The sequence below is a fragment of the Lepidothrix coronata genome, unplaced genomic scaffold (assembly GCF_001604755.1).
Source record: "Lepidothrix coronata isolate B3197 unplaced genomic scaffold, Lepidothrix_coronata-1.0 Scaffold35, whole genome shotgun sequence".
Lineage (NCBI taxonomy): Eukaryota > Metazoa > Chordata > Aves > Passeriformes > Pipridae > Lepidothrix > Lepidothrix coronata.
This window is the reverse complement of record NW_016690215.1, coordinates 4,883,048-4,910,960: the sequence shown is the minus strand read 5'-3', so window position 1 is coordinate 4,910,960 and position 27,913 is coordinate 4,883,048. Positions and strand designations below refer to the sequence as shown.

At 37.2% G+C, this 27,913-nt stretch overlaps 1 protein-coding gene across 7 annotated transcripts in view; it reads left to right on the top strand.

Annotated features, from left to right (window-relative positions):
- AP1S2 (adaptor related protein complex 1 sigma 2 subunit) overlaps positions 1–27,913 on the top strand; it is a 31,067-nt gene that overhangs the window by 339 nt on the left and 2,815 nt on the right. For 2 of the 7 annotated variants that reach the window (XR_001874277.1, XR_001874280.1), the window contains exons 2-5: positions 792–970; positions 8,465–8,573; positions 9,484–9,621; positions 16,937–17,031. Coding sequence is in view for 3 of the 7 variants with exons in the window: in XM_017812246.1 (XP_017667735.1) it covers positions 792–970; positions 8,465–8,573; positions 9,484–9,621; positions 24,979–25,014 (462 nt within the window). In the remaining 4 variants the exon portion in view is untranslated. Of the gene's footprint in view, positions 1–791; positions 971–8,464; positions 8,574–9,483; positions 9,622–16,936; positions 17,032–24,978; positions 26,419–27,864; positions 27,874–27,913 lie in introns of those variants that run through there. The other 5 variants (XR_001874278.1, XR_001874279.1, XM_017812247.1 and 2 more) reach the window with 5 other exon arrangements.

Genomic DNA, 27,913 nt, shown 5'->3' with positions numbered 1-27,913 from the left:
GGACCAGGCTGAGCTTTCTCGCCCTATTTCATATCTGTCACATTAGCTGGGAAACTTCCCCAGCGCGATACAACTTTGAGTAAAAACGCAAAGAAAAAAAAAAAGGCAAAAAAAAGCCAGAAAAAGCCCATTTCCTTTAATGTTACAGCTGCTGAAAAAAACACAGCCCTGCGAGTTCCTCTTAAAATATAATTGCAACATCACTCCTTTGGAGGAAGCGAGACCTGGAACATAGGACCGCAGGGAAAGCACTTAATCTCTCCTCCTTTTGTGTAACCTGGGAAAAGACTTGGCTTTTCTGTGCCGTAGGACTCTCCGCTGGGATGTTTAATACCTTTTAAAGTATTCCGAGGCTTTTCGGAAACATCTTAGGTGCAGATTGCTGCTGCTGTAAGGCTCTGATCCGGTGAATTGAAAATGAGTTTGGGTATTTGAAGAGACTGCTGTGCTGGGTTTTTTCTGTCGTTTTCGGAAATGCAACCGTGCCGGTGCTGGACGTGGCTTGTCTGAAATCTGGGTGTATTCACTCGCCACCCGATGGTTCTGACATCTGCTTTTGAAACTTGTGTGCGCTTTCTACTGCCTTTGGCTTGACTGACCTTGCTCAGCGGAATCCTTTGTATTATTGGTACTTCCAGATCTTGTATAACATCTGCCAGTGCTATAGAAATACAGTTAGGGTTTTTGGATGTCTGTCCTCCTTCCTGTTTGGTTTTTCTCACAGATATCTTTTTAAAACTCAGAGCCTGAGATTAATGCTTTTTTTTTTTTTCCTCCTTGTAATTCAACAGATGCAGTTTATGTTGCTTTTTAGTCGCCAGGGGAAACTGAGACTCCAGAAGTGGTATGTCCCATTATCTGACAAAGAAAAGAAGAAAATCACAAGGGAACTTGTTCAAACGGTATTAGCCCGCAAACCGAAAATGTGCAGTTTCCTCGAATGGAGAGACCTGAAGATTGTCTACAAAAGGTTGTTCTGTCTCACTAACCTCGTAATTGCCATACATCACAAACAGTAGCAGGAAAATAATGAAGGTTGTTTGTGTTTTGTTTTGTTTTGGTGTTGGTTTTTTTCCCTTCCCTCTGCTGGTTACAGAGAAGAGTGACTTTTGCCTTGAATCTAATTTGATAACCAAGTAGGAATCATTCATGTATGGAAAATCACTCATGCATTTAGAAATGTACTGAAGAAAAGAAATGAGCTTTCCTTCTACTTTCATAAGGAGTGGCGGTTCTTGGTACTCTGCTTAGGTTCACACAGTCCATACATGCTTCATATTGGTAGGCATTTCAGATGTAATAGGTAATAAAGGAGAATTTTCTAAATGTGCACGTCAGCCAATGACTTCATAAATCAGATGAAAATATAACTTGCTTTTTAAGGCTCATAGAAATAAGGAAATTTTTCAGAGTACTTAGTTTGGTTTATTTGAATTTTATTTTTTTTTTGGCTATGAACACAAAAAGGGATTTCTTGTAATTGAAGGAATCATGGCTAACTGTATTTTAGTGCAAGTACTAAAACAAACTCTTATCAGTTTCTTTGCAGTAGTTTAATTTTTCGGTTGTTCCCTAACCTTTCTAGGAGTATTTGGCATGCATTTTTTCTTTGTGCTGGTCTTTAGAATGTATCAAAATGTGGTAGTGTGAACATAATTTTCTCCACAAAGCAGTAATCCACCTCCTGATGTGATGGGATACATCTCTTCCAGGTAAAGCTGCTGCTACAAGGTCTTGAGTTATCTTCATTCTCTAGTTAGTTATAAACTTGATAAGGTTTATGTGTTCTTGTTTTCTCTTTGAAATGGTAGGTAATTTGTGCCCTACAATAAATGTTGTTGTATTCTCTGTAGGTAGGACAGAGAGAACTGGAGCCAAAATTAAAAGTTTGTAACTTTTCCACTGTAATAAATCACAGAATCACAGGATATTCTGAGTTGGAATGAGTAGAATCAAATATGTTTAGATGTTTTAAGTCCTGTTTTCATACAGACATTGGTGTGTGTAATGTCACACGTGTGAATATTGCTGCTCTGAATATTACTTGCATGTGGTTTTTTAACACGAGGAGGAAAGAGGAGCAATGCATGAGGCTGTGCTGGAAGAAAGCATGGACAGGGTTTTCTTCTGCCTCCCAATTTCCTCACAGAACTTCTTGTACATGCGTGTAGACCAGCTTGCTCAAACACTTGGTATGTTTCCTTAAGTGATAATGCCTGGAAGTGCTTTTCCAGCTGGGCTTCCATGAGACTAGATCAGAAAAATGAGGCATGAGTAGGGCTGTCTGTTCCCTTCCTTGCCCAGTCTGGAACAGCAGTAGCTGTTCTGGGGATGATTCCACGCAACTGCTTTCCCCCCCTTTTTATTGCTGTTAACAACTACTTGCCATGCCCTTTTGTGTCTAAGGAGCTGGTGGCTATGACGGTTTGAGTTACTGAAAGTTGTGGTGTTCTTGCATCTCAGTAGTGTGTTGTGGATCCTGTGGTCAAGGAGAATGAAGAAATTTGCTGGGAGATGCATTTAGAGCATTTTTGACCGGACGTAGACTGCAGTCTGTCTGCTGGACTGCTGGTGTGCACAGCTGACTGCAGTAGCTTATTTCACTGTCTGCAGACCAATCTGGCACAGGGAGCCTATGAAATTGCTAGAGATGAGCTTGTACCAAGCTAATGAACATCTCAAATCTTGCCTTACTTTTAGTTTTGGGTTTTGGGGTTTTTTTTCTAAACCGTCACCAGAAGGACTAGCTATAAGAAGTGATAGTTTAGATTCCTGTGTCTGATAACACTGACAGCTTTTACATTTGTGGGACTTCTTCCAATCACCACACCATAACTAAAGATGATGAGTACCAGCTAGTGTGATTTCTTTGAAAAGGGTTATTTTTTGTAGCTGAAAAGGTGGGTGGCTTAAAGAGAAACACACCTGCTGGAACTTTGTGTGCTTTGAGAAATTGCAAAAGGTGCTCCCAATTGCTTACAGACAAGAACCTCTTGAGTGTCTCTACTGAGATCTGCTCTATTGCTGGGAAGGATCTGAACCTGCTGGTGCAAATGTTTTTCAGTATAATCTATAAAAGTATGTGCACAGTGCTATTGTACATGTTGCATGTGCATATTGCTGTTATGAGTCTTGAATTGCTGCAATTTGTGCCGGTTTTGTTTTTAGAGTGTATTTATTGTCCACATGTAGGAGAATTGACCTAGATATTGCTGCTCAAAGAATGGTTGGCATTATTGGAAGTATACTCAAGTGTCTCATCATTGTACCTTTTTGCAAGAACAGAATGAACTCAAGAGCAAAATTGGCAAGTCTGTAGCTTTAGCTTCCTTATGATACTTAACGTTTATTAAGACAGCTAAACTATTTTGATTAGCCTCCTTAGCTCTGTAGTGTTTCATTTTTGTAGGATGTTTTCTGAATGAATCTTCAAGAAAGCAGAACTTAAAATCCATCTGAACATGTGTGGCGTAACTTTTATTTTGCTTGGTTTCATACATGAGCATTGATAACATTTGCAGTGTAGGCTCAGTCATTGCCTTCTTAATTTTTTTCCTTTAGCACTACAAAACAAGACAGAAGGGTACCCTGCTTTTGTCATGCTTCATGAATTGGGTTATACGTATTCTGTAGCTGGATTGGAAGAGTGTTTTTCAGGCAGATAGTCAACAGAAGATTAAAAAAGGATGTGAGCTTCTAACTTGAAGAATCAGAGAGATTTTAAGTGACTTGCTGGGAAAAAGAAAATAAAATAAATATGGGAAGCCAAAACCAACTGCACTTTATGAAAATAGAGGGGGGAATCATCTGCACACAACAAATTAGAAACTTTCCCCCTGTGGCAGAAAAAATGTGTTAAATGTTAAAATTTCTAATTTTACTAAAAAAAGGGAACTTAGAATGTAATTTTTTTTTATTTGAAGACCTCATCTGTTCACTATTTTGGCATCTGGCAGTATGAGTTATTTTCATTGTGTAGTATAATGCAGGCCAAATCAGAAATCAGAGAATAACTGATTTTATATAAATTTTACTTTGTTAGCATTTGGTTAATTGCGTTCATGGGATTTAGTTATTGTTGACTGGTTATTTGATTAAGGGTTGTGGCTTCGTTTTTATGTGTCAGTTTGGAACTGTGTTTGCAATATGAAATTATTAAACTGTCATTACTGCCCTTGATGTTGTGGCAATTACCTTTTACTTTAGCATGACATAACCAATATCATAGCTTATGTTAAAGACTTACAGCACATTGAGTTTTAGAACTTTCTTTTTACCCTCTCTCCACTGAAAGTTGCAGTGGAAGAGTCCCTTGTGCAGGTAGTGTGCCTTTTCACTCTAATTATTATGAATGGAAGGTACAGCCATGTGACCAGCGGGATGTGCCCAGCAGTTGGCATGATCCCTGTTCTACTTTATGTACAACTTAGCTGCCAGATGTATCTGTTAAAATTGCTATTATGATGTTGATTAGATAGCTTTGTAAAACTGGCTGAATGCAGCATTTATAGTGAATTAGATACTTGGGTTTGATAATTTTAATTAGATTAGGCCTTCATAGTACAGGATTCTTGTTCATGTGGCACTAGAAGGACCTCAGCATCAAGAAACAGCAGCTTTTTTTTAGAGAACTATCAGTATCATGTTCTTGTTCATTTTTAAAACTACTGGGGGGTATAGCCTTGCTGAAATAAGAAACTGTAAAAGAAATGCTTTGGTAGACTCTGTCCTGGAGTCTCAGAAGTTCTTGTTTTATTAAAGAAATGCGTAAATTTTTGGGATGAGAAAAAAATCTTTTATTAGGCACAACATATTAGTGGTCCTAGTTTTCATTTGGGCAGCTATCACCAAACCACAGATCCTTGGGCTCCCTTAAGGACCTATCTGCCCCTTGGTTGTCATTTACAGTTTGGTTCTGATTGTGCCAAACTCTCTAAGCTTTAAACTTCTGCAATTAGGATCTACATGCAAAGTGACTGATGCTGACAGACTTACGGTTTGTTTGCAAGTTTACCTGGTGACAAACTTCCAGGGATGACTTTAAGCAGATGTTGTCTCACCTAGTAGGAGAATGCCACTGAGCTGGCAGGATCTTCTCTGCCCCACAGAGACATGATCTTGCAGCAGAGTTACTGAACTTGGCTGTGAGCAGAGTAGTGGAGAACTCTACTGAAGCATTGCCTGCCTGTTGTGAGGCTTCCCAATACTGACCTATTGAGAGGGAGATGCATGGATTTGTTTCCTATCACAAAAAAAAATCTTAAGGCCGTCTGTCTGAAGGCAGGAATTTGTATAAGTACTTATACCTGCTGTGTTACCTTTTTGTTCTTTAATTCCATATTACATTTTAGGTTAAAATTTCTGAGATTTTGTCCAGACTGCTTTTGGTCTCTCTGGTCTTCATTCCCTTTCTGACAAATGAAGGATATTTATCATAAAATATTTTCCTAAATGAGGGTAAGCAGCTGAGCTGAGCTTGAAGATTCTGTTAATAATATTTAGTGAGGAAAAAAGACTAATTGCAATAGGAATAAAGAAGGCAGAATCTTTCTTCCAGACTGCACTGTATTTGCTTGTAGGTGTGTGCTTTACTATCAGAATTTGCCTTTTCATTGGATGCATATGAAAGACAGGTCTCTGTCAGGCTCAGAATGGAGAATCTGCTCCTGCAGAGCAGAAATCTTTTACAGCCTGAGTACAGTAATTTACTCCTGTTTGTGTGAGTATTCTCCATGTAAACTTCTGCACTTGGCAAAACTTTTGGTGTCTGCTCTAGACTGTAAGTGGACACATTTTTCTGAAGCCCTGGCCTGCAGGGGAAAAAAATTACAATAAACTATTGCCTCTGAGAATTTGGGTCTGAAGCATTCCTTTGTGGTATGCTCATGCCCTTTGCAATGATGGCTGACTTGTTCATACTCTTCTACTGTTTTCCACTTAGGCTTATTAAATCTGCATTTGTTTTCTTTTGTTGAGTAGTGATCCATTAGTCAAGGTTGGTACTTAAAAAATACATGGAAAAATATTATCTGCATATAATAATAGATACCCAGGCCTCCATTTTGTTTTGATACCCTCTGAGCAGTTTTTGTTTCTTAGTATTATTTCTCTAGAACTGTAGTTGGCAGAGCTTGAATGTGTAGTCTACTCACTAGCTGCCAAATACAGGCTTTCCAAAGTATATTGCATTCTCTTTTAAATGAGGACAGTGAGAGCAGGCTACTTTCTGGGAAAGTATTTTATGTTAGTCTCCCTCCCCAGCCCCTTTCTTTTGTTTTGATTTTTTTTTTCCCATGAAATAGTTCTGTGCATCCAGACTAACTCTTAAGTAATAGAAAGCACAAAAGGTCTGTCCCATGTGGATAAACTTAAAATATTTGAGTCAGATTTGATTTGATAAGGTCTGCTGGTATGTGGTTCAACTTGTGTTTAAGCACTGTAAGGAAGCAGTTTAACTGCACATCATCATAATCAGTGCTGCTCATCTGAAGGTGATGAAAGCTTTGTTTAGATGGATTTGGCCTGAGTGCTGGTGATTAGTGTAAATGTTAAATAATGTGTCGAAGCTCTTATTTTCTACAGTGAAATATGATAACATGGAGTTTGACTAATGAATTCCTTAGTAGGTTTGAAAGCATGTTTTTTCTGTATAGTGTCGCTTCCCAGTACTCTTTAAAATAGTTTCGATTTGTTGTACAGATTGAATCTTGCAAACTACTGCAGTGACCTGTAAATGTCCTTGAAATTAAGTGGGGCACAAACAAAAAGTGTAAAATGAAAAGAACTGTGCTCAGATAGGACTTCTGATGAGCTCACAAGTCCCCATGGTGAAGAGATGAAGGAGCGAGGTAATGAAAATGTTGTCCTTCAGTGGAAGTGTCTTCGTCTCTTCTCCCATCATGTTTTGTGGTAGGATGGAAAAAATCACAGGTAGTAACATTTTATTATGGTTTAAAGCTTTTGTATAAAAGTTATTCTGATTAATCCTTCATAATGAAGCCATGGCAATTTGACTCAGAGCAGTGTTTGGGGGGGAGGGGGGAACACTTTTTGGTGGTAAATGGTACTGGATGAGTGTCTAAGAGACAAATTTGAACATAGCTCAAAATACAGCATTTTTTTGCAGAACTTCTATCCAAAAACTCTTGACAATTTCTTTAGGGGTTTACAAAGTTCCACCTGATAAAATATATGTAATGTTTAAAAGCTGCATGGATTTCGCTGTATGGGAAACAGATACGCACCTTAAATTTGGCATTCACATCTGAATGACTTCTTTTTCAGTAGGGCTGACTGCTCAGACTGTTTAATGTGTCCAGTTGTCCCCTCTAAAGAGGCAAACAAAAGCTGTTTCTGATTCATGTAAATTAGCAGTTACAACAGGTGGTACTTGAAGTCTGGTTTGTGCCATGTGTGACTGAGCAGCATATGGTTTGGGCACTTTAGAAAAGACTAAATGAGGTTTTCAGCTTTCATTCCTGTTTTGGTTTTTTTATCAGCTTTTTTAAACATGACTTGAACAAATGTATGGTAGGCACAGTGGAATTGGTTGGTCTTTTTATTAAACTGGAACCCTATCATATCTGAAGAATTCTGTCTTCCAAGATGGAAGTGGATTGTTGGAAACTATTTGATGGCCTCTCATTAATCTGATGCCAGGAGAGTTGGTAGTGATTTAGTTGTTGGCTTAATAGTAATTGGGGTATATGACATAAGAGTTGGTTTTGGAGTTTTTTGAATTTGTTAAATTCTCTTTAAAGACCAAATTCTAATTGCTAATTCAATTTGTCTTTCTCAAGGCATTTTCTGTAGTTTTTAATATTTCTGTGTGTAGCTTGTGTGATGAAGATTTAAGATTGAGTCTGTTGATTAGTATACTGGTGCTTGGATGTTACAGACAATAGAGAAAATATCATGCCTCAGAACTCTGCCAGGAGACCAGAAAATCAAATACATTTCCTTTTCCAGCCACTTCTTTGGCTAATTTATTTCTGTCACCTAAAGGATAGTGAAGACTGAAGTCATTCTGGACTCAAGGAGACAGATCCCTTTTGTACATGTGTATGTCTTCTGGTCTTTCAGCTGCTCTTTGGTAGGAGGTTTAGGTTGGCTATTAGAAAGAGGTTCTTTACCCAGAGGGTGGTTGGGCACTGGAACAAGCTCCCCAGGAAGTGATCACAGCACCAACCCCGACAGAGTTCAAGAAGCGTTTGGACGATGTTCTCAGGCACATGGTGTGACTCTTGGGGATGGTCCTGTGCAGGGCCAGGAGTTGGACTTGATGAGCCTTGCGGGTCCCTTCCAACTCCGCATATTCTGTGATTCTGTGACTTGCTTGGCTGTTGACTTAGAGGAACAATATGCTAAACTTGACTATGAAGGGCAGCTGAGAATGAGATACTCCTCAAGCACATTCATTTTGCTCATGCTCCTATGCTCACATCAGGATTATTTTGTTTTACAGATATGCAAGTCTCTATTTCTGCTGTGCTATTGAAGATCAGGACAACGAACTAATAACTCTGGAAATAATTCATCGCTATGTAGAACTTCTTGACAAGTATTTTGGCAGTGTGAGTTAGTTTCTTTATGTTTTGTCATTTTGTTTTATGCCCACAGGACTTTTATAAAAACATAACCAACTAGTTGTTGAAAAGATGCATCTGACAAACACATTTTATGTGGCTTGCTTGGCCAAACTGATGGTTGCCTATATAACTGTTAAAATATGGAATTAAATTATGGATTTGGGAGAAGAGCTGTTATTAATCTGGTGGTAATTGCCTGTATTTATTTCATTTCATAGTAGTTTCACTTGAGGTCAGATAAAATCTTATTCTTAGCTTTCTGTTTAGGCAGCTTTCCTTCTGGCACTGCTCTAGTGTGTGAGCACTTCTTACATCTGCTTCCAAAGGAGGCAGTTGGTTGTGAAGTAGCAGGAACGGTAAGGAAAGACAACACAGACATCTGCTTACCCAAACAGCAAACACAGAAAAACTGTTGTACTATACATGGAGACTTGTAGAAAAACTGCTACTTGTTCTTCTGCCTTCCTAGTCCTTCTGACTAGGGAATGCACAGGATGAGTAAAAAATTTGAGATTATTGTCTTCACATTTTTCTGTAAGATTGCGTGGCCTGCCTTTAGATACTACAATCAAGAAGACAACTTTTATAGGGATATTCTCTTGCCTCTTGAAGAGCCACATAATACAGATGGTTATGAATTGAACCCTTTTTAACAATGATGGAAGTGTTTTTCAGAGGTTGCTGTAACTGTTTCTAACTCAAGCAAAAAATTTTATTTTTTTTTTCCCCTCCAAGGACTGATTTTTATTATTGCCCCATTTTGTACAAGGCTATAGCCTTAGGTAATGATTTGGTGAAGTTTGGTGAAGCTATGAACAAGTTAAGTTTTGTGAGAGGATGTACCTCAAGTGAGAGTATCCTCCCGCTTTGCAGTAATACTTGATGTTCTTTTTAGGTATGTGAACTTGATATCATCTTCAATTTTGAAAAAGCCTATTTCATTCTGGATGAGTTCCTTTTAGGAGGGGAAGTTCAGGAGACTTCCAAGAAAAATGTTCTTAAAGCCATTGAACAAGCAGATCTTTTACAGGAGGTAAGCAAATTCAGCTTCTCTGGCCAAAATGTCAGCATGGTAGGCTGTGACCTAAAAAAGCTCCTGTTTCTCTAAGCTTGTAGAAGGTACTTTTTAGCATGCTTAGCATGTAGTTTCCAGTTAGTTGTCCTAATTGTGCAATAGGATGATGTTATCTTGCTCTTTTTGTTTTGTTTGGCACGTGTATGTTTTAACCCACTGTGACTTTGTGTTCTGCTAGTAACTGCAAGTGGCTATTTTATGTTTATACTTAGGTAATTGTAGTTCATGTTGGTTTAACTAAGTGTTGTTCGTGTGTCTTTCATTTCTTCCTTTTATTAATTAATCATTAGTTTTTCTGTTCATACCTGATGCATGTTCACTTCTTTACTGTTTCATTGCTGAAATCCAGAAGGTAGACTCTCTTCTTTGAGACTCATTCAGGTATAGTTCTTATTAGTTCTTAGACCTGCTTTTCTGCTATAGTTTGCTTACTCTGGAGAACTTCTGTGTTGACAAAGCAGTAATAGTAGTGCCATAGAAACATACAGAATAAAGTATAAGAACATTGTTTTTTCACTTTGAATGCTTTTGTTTTTTATTACTACTGTAGAAGAAAGATTGCAGCTCTAGGATTCTTTTAAAAACTTCTGACGTGAAGGAGTTCATTGGTATAGAAAAACTTAGTGGCGTTTCTCCATCCTATGCTTGTTACTTTGTGTTCGTTTTGTTGTTTTTTTTTCTTACTGAATTGTGGTCAGTGTTAAGGTTCTTGAATATCTAAATGAAAGTCACAAAGTACTGGTGTACTGGGGAAATCATCAGCCTTGTGTGCAAATCAGTGGAACATATGGTTTAACAGGCATGATGAACCTTAATTTTTTTAAATGTACTGAGGTTCACTGCTCAGATTTGATATTGATCTAAGCTGCTCTAATTTTTTCCCCCAATGCAAACCTTCAATTTGCTATTTTGTTCTATGAGTTAATTGCTTAATTCTTTTATAAGCATTCTGTGTTTCACTTGTTAATCTTTGTTGAGCGTAGTATTAATAGGATGGGGAAACATTCTTTACTCTTGTAGTTGTGTTTGTAATCCTTTCACAGTGCAGGCAGATCTGCTGCACATTAAAGTTCTTGTTTGTCAACAACTGCTTAGTGTCAGGGACAAGGTCAACCATTGCACACAGATTTGCCACCCTATTTTTCTAGAAAGGAAATACATGCACTTTTTGTGTTCTAATTCAATTTTTGTTAAGCTCTTCTTTACTTTTAGAAGAATTATCTTAACCAGAAGTCCTGTTGCACTTTACAAAGAGGGGAGAAAAATAATCTGTTTATTCTCTTAAAATCTTTTGCTCTTTATATGAAAGCAGATATAACAGATTAGCTGTGTATTCCAGTCTATTTCCTGTAAATGCAGTTAATTATAGAATTACTGTATTCTTTCTCATTCTTACTGGTCTTGAATTTTATTTTCACCATTTTTGTAGCACTCTTCTAAAGCAAAAATGCATTCTACTTCTAGGAATTCATTACTGATTTTCTATCCAAGCAACTAACATTCAGTTTTTACAGAGAATATAATTTAATATTGATATTACTTCAAGTTAAAAATTTTGTTCAAAAGGAAATACTACTTTTCCCTTACCCTGATAGTTTTACCCTGGCTTCCTCATCTCTGGGAGATTTCCTGTTTTCAAGATTTATTAAATAATTTCTTACTAATTGGAATGTAACAGTTTATCACAGCACCATAGTAGTCCTATGTCGGACTTCCATATTTTTTTATTCTTAGTTATATTCACTGTTGATCAATTCTAAAACTACTCCATAAGTCTGGTTTTTAGTTTATAAGCCCTGTAAAAGTCTGGGGTCATATTTATATTGAGCTTCCAATACATTTGGACTCTTTCTGCAGAAGTTTGGTTTTGTATCAACTGCTGCTATGTGCATGCTGAGTTTGATGAAGAGAGTTGTTAAAATAACAGCTGGTCACATCTGGAGACTTTCTGGTACTTTCAGTTAGTGTCTGCTTCCCAGAATACTTCAAAACTACCAGAAGGAAACATGCTGTGATTCTAAATGCAAAACATATTTCTAGCAGGGTTGTCATGAGTTTGGTTTTGACCATGTCAGATTTTAATTATGGGCAAAGTGACTTTTATTTGGCCTTGAATACTCATATTGCCAAATATATATATTAATCAGTGCTGAATGCACAACATTATTAATTAGTAATGCCACATACATTAAAATATGAACTATATTACAGATGAAGAGCTGTACAGAATACTTAGACAAAGGAAAATCATTACAAATACATTAAGTGGCTACTTGTGTGATGTTGAAAGGAAATACGTGGAGGCCCAAATTGCTGAGTAGTGAATCAGTTCTTAATAGCCTTGGCTACTTGTATTTTCTGTGGTGGTTTTCCGGGATGTACTTCTGTGCCTGAGCACCTACTTCAGTTTGTCATTAAGTTCTTGATGCTGTGTGGTCCACTTGCTAACTGGTGGAGTTTGTGTGACTGAAACACACTAACTTTTTAAACCATTCCCACCTTCACTGCTGTAAAGGTGGTTTTTGCCTGTCTGAACAACTCAATTATACTGAGAGAAGAAAATTGGCAGGTGCAGTATGTTGTTGCACGCCTTACATATGTTTTTATATGTATATACACACGTGTGGTGTATAGAACAGCTAAAAGGTAACCCTGTGCAGAATTTTATGATATTTAAATTTTTTAAGACATGAAAGTACCAACAATAGATCTTCTATGCAAAAGAGGGGATTTGATTTATTTCTCTCAAAAGTCGAATTGCTGTGGTTTTATTTGATGGTTTGAATAATTCAGTGTGGTGCTTGGAAGTTTGTAGTCATTTACTGTGCTAAAGCACTAAAATCAAGGAGTTAATAATTCTAACATCTAAAACAAGCAGTCATATATATATATATTAAAGTAAATCTATACAGAATCACTCATCTTCATTTGAAATAGGAAAAAGTTCCTAAACATTGGCTTTGAGTGAAAATTCTTTTGTTGATTATCCTATGTAAATTTTATAAAAGTGTTTTGGAAATTATCCCTGTTTTTGTCCACTGCTATTCTTTTGTAGGGTGTTTATGTATTTTTTTAGTAGTTGATTGCAGAACATCTGAATACTTAAAAATATATATATTTTTAGAAGCGTCATAATAAAAAGGCCAATGGTTCTGTCAACAAATCACACTTGTTTCCATCACTATTTTGGCAATAAAAATCTAAAAGCTATGTGAATGTTTTTTTTTTTCTTATGCTCTTGCATTTTGACCTCAGGCAGTATTTACTAGTCCTTCCAAATGAAGAATAAGAACTAGGCTATCAGTTAACCTTACTTTCTTTGCTGTTTCAAGCCCTTGCCTCATCCTGTGTCCAGAAGGGTGCTTAAGGTGTTCATGTTGGCTGACTTGTGCTAGATGCTTAGGGTTGCTGTGTAGATTTAAGCTTTGGTTTTAGAATGAGCATCTTTGGAAATGAAAATTCATTGAGTTTTCAGCTTGTGCCATGAAAATTTTCTTCTTGGAGATGAAATGTGCTGGTTGGAAACTGTGTTTGAAGGTATGCGTAATAGTAGGTATTAGGTTGTCCTTGAGATACGATAATGTTAGTATTATCAGTAACAAAAAAAATCTGATATTTAAGCCTTCAGTAGATGGGAGTATAAGGGGTTTTGTCTGCTTTAGGAAACATCCTTTGTGAGCAGCTGTTTCATAATAGTTGCCTGAGAAACTTACCATAATTAATGCAATTAATCCAGTTTTCACTTAATGTTATGTCTTAAATATAGACTACTGAAATAGACTGCCTTCTTAAGTTGGCAGTGGCATTATTTGCCTTGGCTATACCTGTGTCTTGCTCAGTGTGAAACAGGAATGAATAGTGGAATCTTTATTATAATGGAGAGCTGCCTGCCATGATTTCTCTCTGCTCTTCTTGTGTAACTTCTGCCTCAGCTTCAGGCAGTCAGCTTGGTTGGTCAGTTCTTTAGATTGTATGTGCTTGATTTTAAGCACAGACAATGATCTACAGTAGTATTTTAGAAGATACGTATAGGGACCTTTGAGAGGCACTATGAACGAGAAAGGGATATGTTGTTAGTTCATTATTTGATGGGTGGACTGTTCAGTAGATAAAGAAGTGGTTGGACAGTTACAGCCAGAGGGTAGTGGTCAATGGCTTGGTGTCCCAGTGAATGTCAGTGACAAGTGGGGTTCCCCAGAGGTCTGTAATGGGACTAGTGCTGTTTAATGTCTTCATTAATGACATAGAGAGAGGGATTGAGTGCACCCTTCATAAGTTTGTAGGTGACACCAAGCTGAGTGGTGTGGTAGACACCTGAAAGATGGGATACCATCCAGGGGGACCTGGACAAGCTTGAGAAGTGGACCCATGGGAAACTCATGAAGTTCAGTAAGACCAAGTGCAAGGTGCTGTACCTGGTTTGGGGCAACCCACAGTATTGATACAGGCTGGGGGTGAACAGATAAAGAGCAGCTGAGAAGGACTTGAGGGTGCTGGTGGATGAGAGGCTGGACATGAGCCAGCAATGTGCGCTCATGGAACAGAACGCCAAACGTGTCCTGGGCTACATCCAAAGTAGTGTGGGCAGCAGGTCAAGAGTGTGATTCTGCCCCTCTGCTCTGCTCTTATGAGACCCCACCTGGAGTGCTGCATCCAGCTCCAAGGAACAACCCTCTGTAACAACTAGCTGTAGATTTAATTGTAGCAGACAGCTCTGTAAACCTTGATATCAGATACATTTCCGTATTTTTAATAGATCTTTTTGAACTGTCCTTCTTGTGCTGTTGAAGTAGGCTTTCCTGCAAATACTTACCAAATCATACTCTTATGTTTAAAGAAAAAGGAATTATTCCAGAAAATGAATAGTAGAACCTGTATCTCTTTTTCCAAAGTAGTAATCTGGGGAGGAGAAGTTAATTTTTCCAGGTTTAAGTGTCTTCTTGAAAATGTAGCATTGAGTATCCAGGTAGTTACTGTATCATGCTTCAACCTCTTCCCATTCTCAATCTGCTTTTTATGATTTTTTATTCCTGGTAACTTGAATATTTTTCTGGTTTGTATGTGAGTTGTTTGATTCTTTTTGGAAAAATGCAGTTCAGTGTCTTAATGTTCCTTGTCAAGTTTCTTGCTTTTCTGGATGTGTCATGACGTTTAGGACTTACCGTAGATTTGCAGGCTGTGGTTTCTAAATGCTTTAGAAATCCAGTTGTCTTTCCAAAAACCTGTTGTCAAATCTTAATCTACCCTTATCTTTATTAATTGAAAATGATAGAAAGCAGTCCACTTTTCACCTGAGCAGCTTTTCTTCAGACCTTTAAAAATATCATTTTACTAAATCTGTCTCCATAATGTTCTCCCTTTTTTGGGCTGTTTTGTTTGTGTGTATGCACGTAAGATGTGATTAATCTTATTACATTAAAGAACTCAGAATAAATAAAAACTAGAAGTTCTTAAGACTCAACAAGTTGAGGAAGGAGTCTTTCATATAAGTGTTAAATATGCATTCATTGAGCTTTACAAATTGAAACATTAGAAAGTTTCAATAATAAGACAAATTAGCGTAAGGGAGGTCCTTGCTGTCTCATAACTGTTCAGTACCCTCTCTGTTGTGATCAATTCACAAACCTACCTGGGAATTTGATCATTCATTGATATGACCAATTCCTGTAGAGCTGTTGATGGTATATTAACAGCACACCAAACTCTTCGTAGATTATAATTCTGTTTAGGTCATATTTATTATCTGTACACTGAACTGATAGATTCCTCTCCAGAGATGTTCTTCTGCTGTTGGCAGTAGAAGCACTGTGTCAGGGTGATATGATGAAAATTTTAGCACTGCTCCATATGCCATAGCTGTTTTCAGGAGTTTAGTCACGTGCTTCTCGTCAATAAACATAGCAAATTCAATGAACAATTGCAGAAGGATGCTTGACAGTAAGGAGTATCTTATCTTCAAAATTAGGTGCTTTCTAAATGTGCACATTAATCTGCATTTTAATAGAACAAGTTCATTGGATGTGGCAGGATGCTGAAAAGAGCAATGCTAATGTTTGGATCTTGAGATTGTGAGGAGAAAATTCCATTTTTACCCTGGTGTCTGAGATGATGTGTCATGTTGCAGTGCTACTACCCTTTCCTAGAATTTTCACTACCTGTGAGGATGGTTGTAGAGTGCTAGAGAATATTAGGTGAAAAGAATAAGAATGCCCCTCGGAGGCATTCTGTTGTGTTTGGTTTTAGATTCTCATTTCTTTGTGGTCTTATGATGTCGGGCACGTTGCTGGAATGTGTTTTGGGGCTTTTATTTGTTATTTTTAAGGGAGAAGCTATGTTTTTTGTTGCCAAGTTGTCTAGCAACAGAAATAGTTCTGGTGATGGATATCAAGATACAATGAAAGTATATATATTAAATTTTACACTGAAAATTTGATATTAAAAAGCAAAAAAAGTCTGAGAAGACCTACTGTTCCCAGTTCTTTGAGAAAACTGTTTGATTAACAGATGGATTGAAGAAAATGAAAATGTCCAGCTTTTTGCTCTAAGCATTACTACATGAAGGTGACTGCTCAGCAATGTGACTTAATAAACATGATTTTGTAGCTCTTGAATTAAATTGTTTAAATTACTTCAAGGACAGTAGGTAGATATGTTGAATGATACTTATTTTTCTTCATGGAACAAGTATTATTTAATATCAATGTTAGTAATAATACTGTGTGACAGTTAATCACTGAATTAAATATATGTAAATTTTGTAGCATCCTATTCTATTATGCTCTCAATCTGTTATAATAATGAACAACTGATCTTAAGTTACCTTTACAAAAAAGTCTTTGAATTAATATTCTTTCAAGCACAAGTGAAGCTTTCTAAACAACTCTCTACAACTTATTCTTTTAAGGTACTGGTATCCTTTATCTGGTTGAGAAATGAAAAATAAACTTAAGAGGTTTTTTAATGCATCTCCTTGGAGTCTTTGAACAGATGTTTTCTACTGATGCATTTCTGTTTGCTTTCTTAGCAGTGGACCTTTAGGAAGACTTAAAATTTTATTAACTTAAAGAATAACAATAAGTGAAACAGATTTGAGTGTAATAACTGAATTTTTGTATATAGTTTAGAATATTTCTAAGTCTTATTGTAAATGGAAATAAGCTGTACATGATTGGTGGATGTTGGGGTTTTGTTTGTTTGTTTGTTTGTTTTCTTTTTTTTTTTTATTTAGTAGTTGGTATTATATTTTCATTGCTGCTTGATTTTGTGTTTGTAGAGCCAGAATGAAGACTGGGGAGGTTTGTCTGAGGATATCTTATGATTAAGAGCATTCTAAGGCGTTAGCCTTTTTGACCCCCATCTAAATGATTGGTAACTACCAAGTTTACCATTTTGGTGGCATGGATTAAATGGGTGCTATGCAAAAACTGCTGCACGTGTAATTAAGTCCTTGCAGGGGTAAACAGAAAATGGGTGATGGGCTTAACTTTCTGCAACACTTGCATGATGGTCTTTGAAGAGTGCTTTGAGTGTTTCCTTTTATTTTCCTTTCATGTACTAACCGCATCAACTTGAAGTGTCTGACTTCTACTGGCTTTCTTTGGTGTTAATAATTAAGTGGGATAATGCAAGTTAGAGAAATGGATACCAAAACTAATGCCTAAACAGATGTTTGGCTTTGTTTACTTACAATCAGCCCATGTAAACATGTATTTATTGGAAAATGAGCTGTTTACATCTGCTATGCAAAGAAAATGGGCCCTAAAAAGACTGGGTGCTGCTGCAATTGATTGTATATCAAGTGCCGGATGCTGCATGACAGAACAAAGCTTATTTGCATACATAGTGCATTGCAACATATTTTTATCCAAAGCGTAAGTGGAATACATTGTGGCAGTCCTACTAATAAAGGTAAGATTTTATTTTGCATAAGGCAAGTTCAAAACACATGAAAATGATTTGCTGGTGAAAACTTAATTAGTCTGCTGCTTATTTGATATAATGATAAACAAGTAGTTGAGTAAACAAAATAGCTTTTGTAATGCGGAACTGCGGTAATAGATCTAATTTCATACACCACTTTATAAATGTCAGGATTTAGTTTCTAGTTAAAAGAAAATAATTATAGTACACAAAAATATATGTTACATGTTCAAAATCAAATTCAGTGTTGGTATATGGGTGTTTTTACCATTTAAGAGTTTCCTAGTATGTGATACAGCCATTGATCTGTGTTTGGAAGTGGGGAGTAGCCAATAATCTGCTTTTGATTGGACCTGTAGAACTAGAGCAGCCAACAAGTCATTTGTTGAAAACAGAATTATATGAGCTTGGACATATCCTAAAACAACTAGGAAAAAACTAAATGCTCAAGCTGGATACTTTCCACATTTCCCCCCATGTTTATTCCTTTTTCTCTCCTCTTCACGATAAATTCATGTACAAACAGTGTGATTCTCATGGTGAGGTTAGTATTAATACTGCAACTGTAAAACTTTTCTTGTGATTAAAAACTTAAAAAGTTATCTGTGTTGTTTGGAGCCTGTGCTAAGAACAGAGCTTTTACTTATGAGTCTTAATCTTTCTATTGTTGTTGTCTTAGATGGCTACAAAGACCAATTCTAGCACATACAAGCTCAGGCTTAGAGAATTCTGTGTGACTCCAGTTTACTTGCCTAGACTGTGTCCCAGATGAATTCTATGTATGGGCTCAGAGTTGAAGAATTGTGCTTTTGTCCCCACTAAGCTAAACACAGTGGCATTATCTGATGCTCATGAGATGTTACTTCTTGGCCTGTACTGTTCTCTGGCAGGAGTGAAGGAGTAGTCGCTCTGTTCAGAGCTAATTGACTAGGTTATTATGACTCCTCAGAATGTGGAGAAATGGAGATGGTGTCTGCTGGGGTAAGTGGAGAGGACAGATAAATGTTACACATAACAAGAGATGGGGGATAGTTTGCCTGCCATAAGGAACTGCAGCTTGTATAGAGGAATGAAGATCATCTGTCTTAAAGAAAGATCTCTTGAGGTAAAGGAGGTTGTCTTTGGACAAGGGGAGGAGTTTGACTCATAGCTTTGGTGCTTGGATTAACCTGATATTTAACTGATAGGTTATACATCTTCAAATTACTTAATCCTTGTTAGTCTCTGAGGCATAAACAAGCAGTGTTTATGAATGACTAGAATGTGGAGTTTTTGAGAGCTGTTTCAGAGAAATTTGCTAGTAAACGAGGGTGTCAAGTTCTACATGTGTTGTGTGGCAGTTGTAATAATCCACGTATTCAGAAGTAGTCAGCTGCATACAGAATTTGGGGAAGTTTAAGGTAAGCCTTGTATAATATTGAAAAACTTATATGGTACACATCTAGACTAGGTGAAATCTTTATATTGAACATTTAAGTTCTGCTGTGTAGAACTTTGGGTTTTATTGAGAACAACTCACAGGTAGTGAAGTCAGGGTGCAGTTTCCTCATCACCCAAAACCATGCTGGCAGTAACTCTTGTTGAGAAGACCAGATCCGTTCCTACTGCCATCTTTGTGTTGTATTGATCCACTTGCCCTGTGGTTATGTGGCTCCCAGTTTGTTTGCTAAAATTTGAACACATGTAGGGCAGCATGAGGGAAGTGCCGGGAGGAAGAAAGCAGTGGCATTGAAAAGGGAAGTAAAAGGCAGCTGCTTTTGCAGTCCAGGACTTTTGCTAAAGCTAGTAGTGTAACTTAAATTACATCTTATTTTTAAAAATTCCAGTATCTAAGTGTTTTAAAAAGCCACTGTTCCACGCATCTCTTGTCCTGACTCAATGTCTGCTGTGAACCCCCAAGTCAGCCAGCATAGGTGAATTCTAATTTACCTGTCTGATGCTCCACCCCTGCTTTTGGCCTGAGTCATAGGAGTGTAGCAAGGAGCTTTAGCAGCAGCGTTGACTTAAGGAGTTTTCGGTTCTCCTTTCCCTCTTTCCTTTGTGCCAGAATAACTATTTATATGACCATTCTAGAACTGGATTTCAGATCCATTTAAACTGATCCAATTTAAATTGCTCATGTCTAAAAATATATAGTCAGCAGCTTTTCTTTTCCATGTTTACAACTCGTGCTGCAAACATCTGTCCAAACAATTATAAGAAGGCAAAGTGCTGCAGGACCAGGAAGGAAGGGAAATGCTTAAATGCCATTGCCATGGAAGCCGAATGATATTGGATGTGACGTGGCTTGTTGCAGCAGTATATGTGGTCATCCCTTCAAAGGTACAGCCCTGCAGTTTAAGAAATGCTTTCTTAAGTAACGGAGACTAAGTAGTGCAAACCAGTATCTGCAGTGCTGGAAGCAAACATTACTGAATCCTTATGTGCGTGGTTTGGCAGTTTGCCAAACATACAGACACTGTGGGATTATCTGCTAGAGAACGCTGTGATCTTTAATGATTGTGGCTCTAATTTCACAATACAGAGTATTCAGCCACAGTATGTGCTTAAAGCGTTTGTGTTTTTATGATGGCAGAGAGGAGCCTCTGGTGGATTCTGGGAACCATCCTTGTCCTGAAGGGTTAGGCTGTTGATTCTTCATAGCTCACTGCGTAGCAGCTGATTGGCACGTACGGAGCACAGCCTCCCAGAGCGATTATCACCCCTGATCCAGCAGATCAGAATAGCAGCTCAGAAGCAGGAAGAACCAACCCACTATTATCCAGTTACAGTACATGAAGTTTCCACTGATATTTTTACTTCTGCTTTTGGCAGGGAGGCAGGAAGGCCACTGCTGATCTTATGTCGTATCTGCTCTGGTGTGTTGAGGTGATGTTTTAAAGCCAAAGGGTGTGCATATGCTAGGATGTTCTGCTGAATAACCCTTGCGTGATAACTGTTGCTGTTTAAGACTCTAGTTGAGAATTGTGTTGACAAATTTACACCAGTTTTGAAGATTTTTTTTTTTGTCTGTATAGGAAGCTGCAGACAAGATCTTAATTTGGAGTTGTTATTGATATAGGATAGTTTTTTGTTTTTGAAGAGCACCATAGTTAATACTTGTCTTTGAAGATGTTCAAAACCTTATGGGTGTTTCTAGGTTCTCTGAGAAAACACTTTGTTCTCCTTTAAAAGTAAAATAGAATTTTCCCAATGTTCCATCTCTGGATGTATTCAAGGTCAGGCTGGATGGGGTACTAAACAACCTGGTATAGTGGAAGGTGTCCCTGCCCATGGCAAGAGGTTTCGAACTAGATCTAAAAGATCCCTTCCAACCCAAACCCTTCTATCTAATTGGAGTTATTAAATAGCTGGCTAACCACAGATTAGGAAACAGATACTCCACTATTTTGAAATTCTTGAAAGAGCAAGTAAACAGCATCAATTTCCTAAAGCAGCCTTTCATTAGAAATATTTCCTAAAAAAGATTCAGAAGTAGAGTGTAAAAGTAAGTGCTTCTGAAGCATTGCTAAAGAAGGGCTTGTTAAATGTTAATCTTTTCCTGCTGTAAGAAGTTCATGTTTCTAAATAGAAGCCCTCATCCCCCCACTTTCCCACAGCCTGTTCCTGTAGAATTCTTTGAAAACTTCCGTATGCTCCATGGTCCTGCATCTTCTTGTTCTTGCTAGGGTTTTTTAAATGCTCGGGTGAGGGGGGAAGCCAGGTCTTTATCGAAAGGTAGCAGTTACAATTTTTTCTGCAGTTTAACATGGCTTGCCTTCATAGGCTTTGTCCTGGGTTTAATGGGAAATAAGTTAAAACAATAACCTAAATATTCCCTGAAAAAGAAGTTATGCCAAGTATTCATGAAGTCTCACTGCCATGAGATGTTGTCAGTAAAATGGCAGCACTGCAAAACACTAAACTTAAGACAGTTTGGTGTAGGCATAAATAATTTATCTCTCTCTTGTCTGAGGATGTAAGTGTTTTCTTGTCCACTACAGACTTAAAATACCTTAAATTGCAGCAAGGAAATAATTTCAAAATAGATGTTAGGCAAATTTTGCAGTAGTGATGATAATATAGCATTTAAGTAGATTGCCTGGGGCACAGTAAAAAGGCATCACTGGATGCTTTTAACAGATTGAATATTTCTCAGGAAAGTTATAAGTATGCTGTTTGGAGGACTGGATTAAATGAAGCCCCTTCTAATTTGATTTTGGTTATGATTTTTAATTAGATTGGGTCATGACAAAGTTGGCTGAGAAAATATCAGTTGAGTTGGACTGACTGAATAGTTCTGTTTACTCAAATCAACTCTACCATTTTTCTAATTTAAAAATCTCTAATGACTCAGACTGGCAATTTCAGAGAGTATTATTAGCTTTTTAAAATGAGTTGTAAACACAGATGTCAGTTTGAAAAAGATGAATTCTAGTAACTTTAAAACATTGAGGAATTGCAATGTGCAGCCTGTATTGTAGAGCTGTTACTGCTTTGGCAGAACTGGGATTTAAGACCTATGTGTTAAAGTCAGATAAATAGTTTACATTCACATTTTTAAATAAGTGATGATTTTTCAGAGGTAATATTTCATGTTAGTTTGCCATTGTGTATTGTGCTGTAAGGACACCATTGCCTCTTCAACTAATTTATAAACTCATTAGATCTAGATTGTTATCTTAGACAACATCTGAGCCTGTGAAGCATATCCCTGAGGTCTGCCCAGTCCCACCAAAGGAAGGCAAGGTAGCATAGATACTGGTTGTGGAATTTGACATTTGTCCCTTACCCACTTTGTCTATTCTGGTCTTCAGACCAGCAGGCCAACTGCTCTGGAGACAGTGTAGCAAGGAACACCAAAAAAAGGAAAAAGTCAGTTGAAACTTGAAACTAGTTCTCTGATGGCAAACAATTTGTCTAAACTTTATTTTCCTTTCAGTTGTTTGTCAGGCTGCCCATAGTGCCAGGCCCTCTGTGTGGAATGGTCCAAGACGTCCTTGGTGGGGTACAGAGGTCTCCCTGAAACTGCAGTGTTTTCCTTCTCATTATTGCTGTGTTATCCTTCATATCTCTGTTACTTGTTGCCTTCCATTTAATCCTTTAGCTTCACCTCTACAAAGTTTGTTTATCTAGTCTAGTTGCAGGTGGTGTTTACATGTCCTGTAAACTAAAAAGCTGCCAGGAGCCAAATAACCACTTTTGTCCTGTTGTTTTCTGACAATCTATCTTGCTTTATCAGTAGATAAGAAGTTTCTGTCAAGATGAGGCACTGATTTCATAGTGACTTGAGTCAATCATATAATTTTCTGTACCATGTTTTTCATGGCAAAGACAGTGAATTCCTCAAGTTATAAAACACTGAAAATACAAACAGGGTGGGGAATACCCCAGGACTGTGTGGGAGAGTAGAATTTTAGAAAGTACTGAAAAGGTAACAAGTAGATAAACATGAAATGAACACTTCCATGTCCTTATTAGTTGATACCAGTTATGTAAAAGGGGACATGATCACTGTTTCTGGGCCAAAGAGTGTGCTAAAGAATGTGTGCAGCCTGGGATAATCTTTGAACACAACAGCAGCGGATTATAATCAGCCTCATAAGACTGCTAGAAAATGAACTGCTCTCCTTCTTCTTTCTGTCCAGAGAACTAATGTAAAATTAAATATGTTCTGAGATTTGATAGGCATTTCAGTGAAGACACTGATGGCTCCAGGTTTCCAAGGGTGAAACACTGGAAGACATAAGTGTTATTTTCAAGGAGGAGGGGAATCACATGTGTACATATATTTCCAGGTAAAAATTGGGCATTTTAGAGTGTTACAATATGCCTGTTTTTCAGTTGTCTTCATGGATCTATATCATGCCAGCAATGTAAGTAAAGAAGTGTTTTCTGTAAAGCAACGTTTTCTGTAAGAATCTCTCTGGTAGTCTGTTGTCTGTGGAGGCTCCAGGAGTTCTAAAGTTAGTACTTTCTTGGTTTTAGTCAAAACTTCTACTCCTTGAGGAGTACACTACTGTCATGCAATTCCTTTTCCAGTTAGGAATATGCCTCAGCATTTTGTTTTTAATGTGGGCTGACAATTCTGACTTGTGCAGTATGAGAGGTTTTAAGAGTTAAAATTCACCTTTGTAATTCTGTATTATATACCAGATTCCTTTGAATTCTACCGAAAAGCACAGCAGACTAGAACTTATTTGCAACTGTCACTGAGTTATATGAGTTATATAGGTGCTGTTATTTTTTGAACTACTGGATTTGTAGTTAGTTTGGTCAGAATAATTCTAACTACTGTGGGATAATCTTCGGATTACTGATACTGAAAAGCAGTATAAATATTGTAAAACTCCTAGGATATTTTTGTTGTGCTCTTTTTTGTAATTTGAGATTAGAATTTAAAAATACACAAGCTTGAACATGTGAGTTAACTGACGTGAATAAACAGAGGAGACAGGTTTAGAAGTCATGGGAACTTTCTCAGTTCTGTTGTAAGACTTCTGTAATTCTGAGGAGTGGAATACTGAAATAGATTGAAGATTATAATGGGCACATGAAAGATGGTAACTAATATGAGAGTTGAGTTTTGTGTGTTTTGTTTTCTTCTCAGAAGATGTGTAATGGGCATATGTGGGGCTGATACTCCTAAATTGCTATTACTGCATTAAAAATGTCCTCATCTGTCTTCAGGGCACTGATTTTTAATACAGAAAACTGAGTGTTGCTTTATTTCTAGCTCATCTTTCACCAAATTGTGTACTAACATTGTATGCTAATCATACAAGAGTGTATTGAATTCAGCAGCATAATTCAAAAGCAAAGAGAACTTTGCCTGCTGTGAGAGGTGTATCAGACACCTCCTGTTTTTAAAACAGACACTGTTTCTATAAAATGTATTCTTTGTCACCAGTAGTGCCACAGCTGTACTGCCCTGGCATGGTGCTGCTCACAGCCATGTTTGAGAGGCCTGGTGCCTCTAAAGGTGTGTTTATTGGAGCAGCTGTGGTGGGTGATGTCAGATGTCACTTAGCCCAGTGCCTGTCTCTGACAGAGGCCAACAGTTGATGTCTCCATAGAGACAAGAATTGTGCAAATAATAGAGAGAGTGATCCATCTCTTGAGCAGTCTTTCTGCTTCAAACATTTTCTGACTGAGAAGAAACTCTGAGCTTATGTTATACAGTAACTATGATGTGAACTTGTTCTGTGTGTTGTTGGACCCAGCATGCAAATTAGAGGGGGGTAAAATGACGGTTCTCCCCTCAGGAAATTTAGAGTAGCCAAAAATGCAATATTGTATTTCTGTATCAAATGTCCTTTTAATGTCAGAGATACAATAATGAGATAATACTTTTGTTTTCTTGCATATCTGTTCACCGTTTTATTATGTATAAGAATATGTACGTTTCTTTTGTAGCCACGACATGAATACTTTAATGTACCAGTGTACTAAATGGCTTCATTCATCATGCATGCAGAGTTTCAGAGGAGATAGACCTGTGACTTACTCATGACAGAACATTATCATCAGCTTGCTGAATCCAGTCATCTTGAATCTAATAGAATGCCACAACCATTCTCTGCTGTTGTACTTTCCTCTTCCCCCTCTGTTTTACAGTGTTGTCTTTTCATGTCTCATTTCAACAAAACTTGTGCTTGTTGGCATATGGTTTAACTTTTTTATTGTGTGTAAGCTTGAAGTCTTATGCTTAAAAGTTCTGTAGCATTTTCTGAGCTAAACATCTATATACTGTAACACCTTACTGTAACATTACTCAACCTGCGTTTATCTTTCAGATAGGTTGTGGTGGTATTTAGACATACACTTAAAACCTGTTGGTGAGGTTCATACTTAACAGAGAAACCAGTGAAGGAGTAGTATCATGTGAAATGTGTATACACACAAGTATTACATGGTGTTATACACAGTTCTACACAGACCGTTATCGCAAAGATGCAAATACCAATACTCTTTTCTGAAGACTGGCACAATAGTGTGACTGACTTTACAAAGAGGAGAAAGGCAGAATTGATTAGGTCAAAGAGAATGACTTAGATAAATTTGAACCTAGAACATTTGTATTTAAATGTTCAAAACACTCTTGTGAGTAGTTGAACGGTTGCTGCCACTGAAGGTGAGAATAAGATCATTGCTTTACAAATGAATAATAGAATCATAGAATCATCAAAGTTGGAAAAGACCTCTAAGATCACTGAGTCCAACCATTAATGGTTAGGGTTGGAAAGATCTAAGTCCATTAACAGTATACTTGAAATATATCTTCTTAAATTGGCATTTCCAGATTTAAGTGCAGGCTGCCTTGTGTATCCGAGAACTGCCACTGCACATAAGTGCATTCCATTGAAAAGTGGGCAGAGTGAGAGGGCATGTATTGCATCCTCTATTTGTAACCTAAAACCAATGCTGGTTTTGAAAATTGTTTTAGTGTAATTAACAAGGAAGTGGTTACTGAGATTAACCACGAACAGTAGTTCTATATGTGGTAATGCACTACCTTCCAAATGTTAAACTGACATAAAAATGGGAGATTTAGGGGATTAGACAAAAGATTTGGATTGGATTTGCAGCATTCTGGAATCTTAGAAAACAAGATCATAGGAGTGGTTTTCCATTTCCAAGTTTGCCTTTTTTTCTGTAAGCCATTAACAATGTGTTTGGATGTCTGGTTAATGCTGCTTTAGCCTGCATTATTTCATGCCTGTTGGCTTAAAATGCTGTGCATTGAGCTGTAATGAGATGCTGTTTTTCTTGTTATCTGTATACAGCTGCTTGCTTCTAAATGACTAGGTAATGAATTGGCTTTTCTGGCATGTTTGAAATAAAGTATTGCATGCACTTTTGTCTCATGTGAATGACTTTTTTCCTCATCTGTGTTCTGATATTTCAAATTTGCATTGTTTGCCTTGGGTGATTTTGAGCTGCAGGTAGTGTATAATACTGCAGAACATTTTCCATAAGAATTGGATGAGATGTTTGACACTTACTAAAACAAATAATGTGAACAAAACATAATATAATTCACTCTGTTTGTTTCTTAAAAGTCATAATTGATGAAATTATTCCTCTAGCAAAACACATTACCCTTTAGGTGTTCCTTGGGATTATATTGTTGATGAGCCTATAAGAAGGCATGACTGCTTCAAGGTTACTGCTGTAGTATTAAAAAATTTAAAATATTACTGTCTTTTATGGGTGAGATATCTGTGGACAAGTAGCCAATGTCCTTGAAATAGGTTGCTTTCAGTTGTTAGCCAATGACCTTGATTTACTTGAAGAAATTTAGTCATTTAAGTATATGCCTGCTGAAAATCACCTATGACTTTGAATTGGCAGTGGAGACAACAATACTAAACTGCTCTAAAGGCAGCAGCAGCAATGCTCTGTATTTCTTCATAGCTATTGAGAAGTTTGTTTTGAGGCAATTTTGTAAATACCGTTTCACCCCTCAGTAACTCAAGTGTCCACTGGTGTCTAATCAATTTAAAACTGAAAAGTGGATCTATTACAAATATTTTCAAGACCCTAAAATGCTTGAGAAGGTATGTTCTGTTAGAATACCCTAAGTTCTGTTGCCATAGTTAGTTAGCAATGTAGGATTTCTTGAGTAAAACCCTTAGGTTGGTGGATAGAGGAGATGTGTGTCTTCTAAAATGAATGCAACAAAGTAATCTGGGAATATAATAGAACAAGTTATATTAAAAATGCTACATAGCCATTTCTTCAATCAGTGTCTCCTTTTGGGGGATTTGTGTTAAAATACACATGTAAATCTTTAATCCTGCTATCCTGTCTGGCATTATCAAGGTCACTGCAGTTCTAAGAATGTTTAAGTATTGCATCAGTGAGGGAAAAAAAAACAAGCCATCACTACATCTTTAATACACCAAGTATCTTGTTTCCAGATTTAATTTGCCTTTTTCTTGCAATTTCTTACTTGCTGCTGGATTTTGGAAGCCATCTAAAAGTGTTCAGAGGAGGCCTGTTCCAAGCTCTGACTGACTTTTAAATGAAGTTACCTTTAAAGTATCAGAGCTTGTTCCTTCTCTGCTGAATCACCTTATACATGAATAAGGATACTAAACTTGATCATTTTGTGCTACATAGTCAAGGTTGAGAGAGAGACAATGTTTGGATGTTATTTGCAAGATTTGAAGTGTTTCATTATGTATTTTACTGACAACTTTTTTCTAATAAATATTTACAAAGAGTTGAAAAATAATTTGTTGGTTGCCTTAACTGTTATCTGCCTTTTTTTCTGCTGCATGACATGTCTTGTTTTAGGATGCTAAAGTAAGTTATTGATACTCTTATTATTGAAACTGTTTGTTTC